Source organism: Drosophila santomea, chromosome 3L (assembly GCF_016746245.2).
Source record: "Drosophila santomea strain STO CAGO 1482 chromosome 3L, Prin_Dsan_1.1, whole genome shotgun sequence".
Classification (NCBI taxonomy): Eukaryota; Metazoa; Arthropoda; class Insecta; order Diptera; family Drosophilidae; genus Drosophila; species Drosophila santomea.
In genome coordinates, this window is record NC_053018.2 from 3,327,721 (window position 1) to 3,335,578 (window position 7,858).

At 46.6% G+C, this 7,858-nt stretch overlaps 2 protein-coding genes across 2 annotated transcripts; one reads left to right on the forward strand and one right to left on the reverse strand.

Annotated features, from left to right (window-relative positions):
* The first annotated feature begins 279 nt into the window (after nucleotides 1–279).
* On the forward strand, nucleotides 280–1,834 carry LOC120449157 (putative mediator of RNA polymerase II transcription subunit 26). The gene is made up of 3 exons (XM_039631497.1): nucleotides 280–1,064; nucleotides 1,531–1,651; nucleotides 1,743–1,834. The coding sequence occupies exons 1-3, from the start codon at nucleotides 283–285 to the stop codon at nucleotides 1,809–1,811; spliced, it is 972 nt and encodes a 323-aa protein (XP_039487431.1). The 5' UTR covers nucleotides 280–282; the 3' UTR covers nucleotides 1,812–1,834.
* Nucleotides 1,835–3,278: 1,444 nt separating this feature from the next.
* Nucleotides 3,279–6,483, reverse strand: LOC120448721 (cuticle protein 21). The gene is made up of 3 exons (XM_039630891.2): nucleotides 6,080–6,483; nucleotides 5,843–6,010; nucleotides 3,279–3,789 (listed from the first exon to the last, which is right to left on the reverse strand). The coding sequence occupies exons 1-3, from the start codon at nucleotides 6,365–6,367 to the stop codon at nucleotides 3,427–3,429; spliced, it is 819 nt and encodes a 272-aa protein (XP_039486825.2). The 5' UTR covers nucleotides 6,368–6,483; the 3' UTR covers nucleotides 3,279–3,426.
* Between the last annotated feature and the right edge of the window lie 1,375 nt (nucleotides 6,484–7,858).

Genomic DNA, 7,858 nt, shown 5'->3' on the forward strand with positions numbered 1-7,858 from the left:
GGTCTCATCCCCGTCAGTCTAGCTGATTTTCCACTGTTTTCTGTTTTCTTTTTTGTATTTAAAATTTTTCCCATTTTATTTGGCATATCTTATATAAGCAATACCTGCAGCTGACCGTTGGAGCATTGCACAATCCGGGGCAGCAGCGTCGATCGATTTCACACACCGCTGATCGCTGGGCAAGTGACTTCCGGCTTTTGGCCAAGCCCCGAAAGGTGGCCAACTATAAATGGCTATGTTGTTGTCAAAATGCTGCCACAAATTTGACGAGAGTGCAACGCGATGGATCTGCCACCTGGAAAGCCAAACGGACTACTAAAGATGCCACTGTTGCTCCTGCTCTTGGCATTCTTCATATCGCCAGCATTGTTGCAGCAGCCACATGTCTTCTATCATCCAAGACAATTGTACTACGATGCACCGCGTCTTCGGCGATTTGAGTATGCTGCAGCTGCCACGCCCATTGTGGGCGGCTACAGTGCGGCTCCAGCGCCGGCGATTCACTTCCAGCAGCAGACACCGCACTTCCAGCTGCTCAACTATCGACCCAGCTATCAGCCCTTGGGCTTGGATTACCAGCAGCAGCAGTTGCCCGCTCCTGCACCGCCCCTCCCGCCCCTGTATCCGCAGCAGAGTGTCCAGTACCAGCAGCGGACCATCGCTCCACATGCCGAGTTGGCCAAGTACCGATATGAAGGCAACTATCTGCCGGTGCAACGCGTTTCGCTGCAGCAACCTCAACGTCGCGCCGAGGAGCAGCAGCACTTGCAACAGCAGCAGCAGCACTTGCAGCAGCAACAGCAACACTTGCAGCAGCAGCAGTTGCAGCAGCAACACTTGCAACAGCAGCCGCAGCAACTCTTCAATGTGCCACCGGCTCTCTTTACCAGCGATGTGTTGCACGTGATTCCACCTCGCATTGCCAGGTTGCAGGAGCAGCAGCAGCAACCCTCACAGAATGTCCAAACCGAACGACCCAGGAGGTATGCCAAGGATCTGGACACGGATGTGGCCGAAACCAGAAGTCCAAGTGACCGAAGTGCCAAGGAAACCAAGTACTTTCAGTGAGTTGAATGGGTTGAGATATAATTGAAGAGTGGTGGTTGCTCATTATTTTGAAATAGCTCTTAGCATGCCTCCAATCAATCATCCACTTTTTTCAAACATTTATTAACATAAATTTTCATGCAATCACTCAGAAAATTTGGCTTGAATATGGGTGAAATTATCACGAAACTGCGGTGGTGGTTCATTTACTTATTAAATAATAGGATTTTCCTGTTGAAAAATGGTGGTTGTTAACCCAATGAACTTCACAATTTTTTAAGTAGGAAAATTGTTTGAGGGAAAAGGGTGAAAAGTGAGTAAAATAATTCGGACAAAATGGTGGCTGTTATTCAGACAAATGAAACCAACAATTAGGCAAGCCCAATTACTGCATGATTTTAAATTTATATAATGTAGCGCACAAATTATTTGAAACCCTTTGTTTTGGACATATTTTCTTTATTTTACTATGTGATATTTTAGTGATATTTTCATGCGTTTTGATGCTCCCGATTCGCGGAGTCATGGTCACGTCCTGAAGCATCCGCAGGCGCAGGAAAAGCGATTTGAGTCGCAGCGAGGCACGAATCGCTACAAGGGCGAGGTGAGTCGAGCTTGAGAGCAAACTCAATAAATTTCCAGATAATTCGCCAGACTTTCTCCCTCTCAACCAACCAACCGCTCGACGGACTTAGGTGATTTGGACAGATCGTCAAGGAGGCCACGGCGAACACCGTTGGGATCTGGCGCAGGGAAAACTCTGAGATCAGACCTCAGTTTGCATACTCCTCTTTTTCATTACCCTCCCCCTAACAAATTGAAAAGAAACTCTCTGTACATACCCATCCGAACTCGCATAAATCGTGACTTTTCATAATTTTGGCGTATTATTTATTTAAGGGCAATGATTTGGCGTGAAATTGGAATGAGCACTGCAAAAGATTTGCATACAAATGCAGCTTCCTCAGCTTCCTCAGCTTCTTGTCTTAGGTCATCTTCGGAAAAGATTTGAGACTTTCTCACGCCGCTCCGGAAAAGTGGACTGTCCAACCGGTTACACAAGTTCAGCGGGCACTGGGCCATCCAAAAAGGTCAACTGGCGACGGGCCATCCTTTAGCCGGAAACTGGTTCCTGCAAGTGACCCGAATGTCCTGCAGTTACTTCACTTACAGGACAAGACAGTCGGTCCATCATGCGGGTCGCTCGTAAGGGATATGTAAATGTGCGTCTGCCAAGGAGCAGGACGAAGGGGTTGAAGATGTGTGAGGGTATTATCTTGTAACCTCGGGGGTTGCACTCGCCTCATTTGCCTCATTTGCATATCCATCCCAAGACGGCCGAGCAAATGACACAAATGCCCGGCGGCCTGGCCTAATGTCCAGTTGTTTGCTGGAACGTCCCCGGTCGCGAATGACCATGCACATGTTCGGGATCCTTGCATCAGATCAATATTAAGTCCCCGAACCTATACTCTATGTAAATGGGTTACGAGACCTTTGAACCGCTATGCGGGTCATTAGCGAAGCAATCCCGACTGGCTGTCAGTCATCGCACCTCAGCTCATCATCTGGAGACTGTCCAGAACCGGTTCGTAATCGCCGGCCGTCGTCTTCTTGGGCGATAAGGTCATCATCATCAAAGCCGGGGATATTCGGCTGCTCAAAGTTCTCACACGCTCGTCTAATTTATGCAAGGACATTGCAGAAGGACACTGCGATGCGACTGCGATGCGAATGCGATTGCTGTTGGTGTTGCTATTCCTATTGCCTTTGCGGCGTGAGTTCCCAAAGGACAACCGGTCTGACCGGTCCAGCCGGGTCCGAATCCAAAGCCGTGTCTTCGGTGACCACGATCCACTGTGAGAACTTCCATTAGATGGCCTTTGTCAGCGACTGCCCGAACGGGTTGTCCTTAGATCTGCCTTGGGTGTCACTGGGTTCTTGGTGCTCGTCCTTTATGAACTTTGCCAATTGCTCGGGGGTTAGGACATTGATTTATACGCAAATAAAATGTGTTTACCTTTGGGTTGGCAGACATTGGTGTGACCTCAATTTGGACAGTCTGAGATGATCTTAAGCTACTTGGGTTTTCAAAAACTGAGAAGAAGTTTTAGTGAAAGTGGGGTGAGGAAAATTTGTATTACTTCTTCTTTGGTTTGATTTTAGCACCTCGCCTCAAATAAAATTATTCAACAAGTGTTTTGAAACTTTTAATTTAATATTCTAAACAAGAAAGTCGAACCTAAATGAATGTCATAAAATAGAATAATGTTATAATCTCGTGCCAATCGAGTCTCGGCATATTTACAAACTACATGGACTTGCGGAACTTTCAAGAGTGTTTCGACAAGAGTCTCCGATCTGCTCCAATCGAATCCCCTACTGGTACTGGTGGTACTGTGGCTGGTGCTGCTGCTGTTGGTGCTGTTGGTGCTGATACTGCTGCTTGCTGGGTCCGGAGCTGTACTCCTGCTGGGCCTTGTGGCCACCAGCGCGGAGCAACTGCGTCGGCGGCGGCGGAGTGGGTATCTTCACCACGATGTCGGTGGGCTCGCGGATGACCTCGGCCTTGAAGCCCTCCTTGGGATCGGCCGTGTACTTGACGGTGCGGATGAAGCCATCGGAGTCCACCACCGAGTAGCTGCCCTTGATCACCGAACCATCGCGGATCTCCTTGCGGTTCTGGTAGTTGGTGAACTCGTCGTCCTTCACATCGAAGCCAAACTGGTACGAGGAGTTTTGCTAAAACAAAAATCATTCAGACATTAGTTACTTAATCAGGATTTAAATGAAACTGTAACTTAATATGATAGGTACGCAATCTAAGTGCAAATCACATCTAATTTCAGCACACGTATAATATTACTCTCCTGTAATGCTATTAATTTCTATTACTTTCCATGTTGCATTAAAGTTTTGAATTAAATGTAATATAAAAATTGAGATCATAAATATTTAAGTAGCCATTTACTGATAGATTAAAGATATGAGTATAAGTAATTGACCATTGAAAACTGATTAAATTGTGCAATAAAACCCGTATCGATTCCCATTCATTTTCTCAAAGAAATGAAATCCGAGGGGACACTTTGTGGGTGTGTGGGGTTCGATTGGGACTTCAAATGCGTACTGCAACGTGGTGCTGACCCACTTTAGAGGCTGGCCCAAAAAACGTGTCCAGACGCTGGTTACGTCACCATCAACGCCACAAGGCGCAAGCGCGTAGGCTGTGCAACTCCGAGCTCCAAATCGCAGATCACGCACAAGTGAAAGTAATTTGGAGCCGCTTGCATATATTTTAATGGTCCGATCGCACGGATTCAAAGTGCCGGTCCGTTGCAGCGATCCGATGACTGCGAACTATGTTTATGCAACCAGGCGATGGAAGTACCACCCATAAGACTTCGAGGCATTTGATAATTTATGCACAAGGTTGTTGCGATTTCCCCGCAGTTTCTGGTGAGGATCCAATGACAGCAAGGCCTTCGGCTGGCCAAGACAATCGGATCTAAGATTGTTGGCAACTGGGTTAAGGTAACAAGAAGATCGTGGCTCTAAGGCGTGGCCCCAAATCACTTATCACAAATCGATTCCTCGTTCTCCATTTTAAGTAGCCTTAAAGGCCTGAGGTGGCCCAAAAAACAAAGAGCTTGAGTGCCCACAGAACTGCACGCCAAAAATTGGAAAGGCAAAGCCAGTTTGCAAGCCGGTTCTAATGCGTGCCATGTCCACTGGAGCTCATTGTTGTGGGAATTGGGCTCCGAATTGCAGATCTTTTGGGCACGGAGTGGTGACTGGGGGGATTGGGGTAAATGGGTCGCATTTGAAAGTGATTGTCTGGCGGAGACAGTGAGCTGTAAAGTGCAATTACTTAATATAATATATCTTTGAACCAAGCAAGTAGAATTCATGTATACCATTTCCTTGTGTCTATTTATCACTTTTCTATTTAATGTTAGGGTTATGAATTAGCTACTTGTATATCATGTAACCGTTTCCTTGACAAAAACCCATCAAACTTTGTTTGGGCCATCAATTTTTAAGTGGGAAAAAGGATGACACGCCAACTGAGCACCTCAATCCCATCTCGTTAACTGGCCGCCGCATTAAGCCTGATGGATTATGGTCACTTTGGTAACGGATATTCGCCAGCTTCCGCATGCAAAGGCCATAAACAATCGCCGGTGGCTATGTGGCTAAGTGGCCAAACGGACCGGACCAGGAGCGAACCCGGGCCAATGAACATGCACAATGCGATGCACACACATATGGCCATGGCCAAATCCACACTCTTTGTGGTTAATGAACCCCAAGTCACAGTCACTCCCCTTATCCCCCGATACTTCCACCGATGCCATTGCATGCTTCAATTGTAATTATGCTGCTGTTGTTTCTGTTGCAGTTGCTATTGAAGTTGCTGTTGCTATTGGAGTTGCTGTTGCAGTTGCTGCTGCAGTTGCTGTTGCTGTTGCAGTTGCTGCTGCAGTTGCTGTTGCTGCAGTGAAGCGAAAAGGAAAGTGCGCGAAAGTCCCACTCGAACTCTAGCTGGGTGCACCGCAAAAAGAGGATCGATTCCACTTGAATATAATGTGTCAAAATGGCTGTGTTCAATTAATTGAACTTGTTTCTCTAGGCATTATTCATTAGGAGGTAGCATTGATTTAAACTGGTTACTGTGTTCCATAAGTATCTGCTAAACTATTTCTTTCACCTATTTGTTTCAATACTACTTGTGCATATCTCCATTATTTGTATGATATTAGTTTTAAATGTTTGCTGTGCACTGTCTACTTACGTCATCGTATTCCTCCTCCTCGTTTGGCTGCTGCAGCGACAACTTGTGCTGTCCTTTGCCGAGGACCGAAGTGGAAGGAGCCTGGTACGAGGACTGCTGAATCCTGCGGGGTGGCTGAGGAGCAGCCTGGGCAGGTGGACGGTAGGCGGCCTGCTGTGGCTGATATTGCTGCGAAACGTTTGCAGATCCAACCATATAGAGATCGCATTATGGCTTATATGTGGTAAGCAAACCCACCTGATAATCCCGGACAGATGGTGCCACATAGCCCTGCTGCTGCTGTGCGCGAATCTGCTCCGCCACCGTATCCTTGATCCTGATCTGCTGGCCAGAGTTCACGTACTGCTGCGTCTGCTCCGAGTTCTGCTCGAAAATGGGCGTGCCATCGTGGGGCTGAGCCTGCTGTTGCTGCTGCTGCTGCAGCTGCTGGTAGTACTGCCTCAGGTAGGCGGGATCCACGCCCTGCTGTCCGCTGACCACCACACCACAGATCGCCAAGGTGGCCGTCACCAAAAGGAGTTGCATGTTGCTAAGGTCTACGCTCGGTACTAGATCACACTTGGACGATGGGACGACGCGGGCACTGGTATTCAAATTCGAAATCAAATACGAACTCTAACTGAAACCTCGATGGAGCCACAATTGTATCTGCGCTGGCTGCGAATCCAAATTGCACTTTTATATCGGCAAACGACAAACGACGAGCGGCAACCAAAACGTCGGCTCTCTCACGCTCATTTTGGCCATAATGCGACCGACGCTGGCTCTCTTGGCTGATTTACAACAGCTGTTTTTTTGGGTGGCCAAAAGCCCCCAGCTCGCTTCTCACTTCCGTTCGAATCACAGTTCCTCTACCCTCGACCTGGGCCATTGTTAAAGGTTTTTTTTTCTTTTTCCCCACTTTTTTTTGTAACCCTACGTGATCTCGGCCAACAGCTGTTAACTTGGCCAAAAAAAAACAGCATTGGAAAACTTTCCCGAATTTGTCATTTGCAACTGCAACACACATTTTGGAAGGCATGCGATGCCCACGAGTAAATGTAAATTACATTTGCGGTTGACTCCTCCGACATGCAAGTCTATATACATAAAATATATCTACCTTCGATGCAATTCTATTGATGGCTTGCCATTAGATAATCATGCCCAATTAATCGCTTGGCACTCGGAGAAGAAGAGGTCAATGCGATCGGAGGAGGGCCACACCCGAGTCAAAAATCGAACCCAACAAGTGCATTGTTGCTGACCCAAATTCGACTCTAAACGTTTTGCCATGTAGCCATCTATCTATCTGTGAAAAGCTATCTGTATATCTGTATCTGAATCAGACGTTGCGTTTGCGTTGCGGTTGAATGGGTTCAAGCAAACTTCGATCTACGATGTCGCCGATTGCCAAATCTCCTCATTTTCTGCACTCCCAAGCCCTTTGCATATATGTATGCACTCGCATGTACGATCTTTGGCGATCATGTGATTGGCATCGTGTCATTAAGCCCCATAAGTCCTCCTACAACATTTGATACGTGATTACAATTGCCACACAGAGCACTCTTTTTTGAGTGAGTGGTTCATGATACGCCCTGAATTTGCATCGATTCGCATTTGGATTCGCATTCGCATTGGACAAGGTCGCGTTTTTGGGGGAGTCGAAATCATTTGAAAAATGGGGATCGCGCTGACATTGTAACAGCTTAAAAATAATAGCACAAAGATAAAAGTACACAATTGAAAGAAAAACCAACCACATTTGTGGCTTACTTAGCCGTGAAGTGAAAGTACATTATGTGTTGCAGACAATTGTTATGCACATTACACACGTACATACATACACTCTCGAGTGACTTATTTCCATTCAAATTAAAGTCAAATTTATGGGTACGCTCATTTCTCGGCTCATGTGTGCATATAGTTTCAATATAAATACGTTTAATTGCCGGAATGATTGATGGAATAAGTGCAGATCTGCAGCGTCATGTTATGCAAAGATTTTTGGCTACTTCTTTTTGGTTTTTGGTT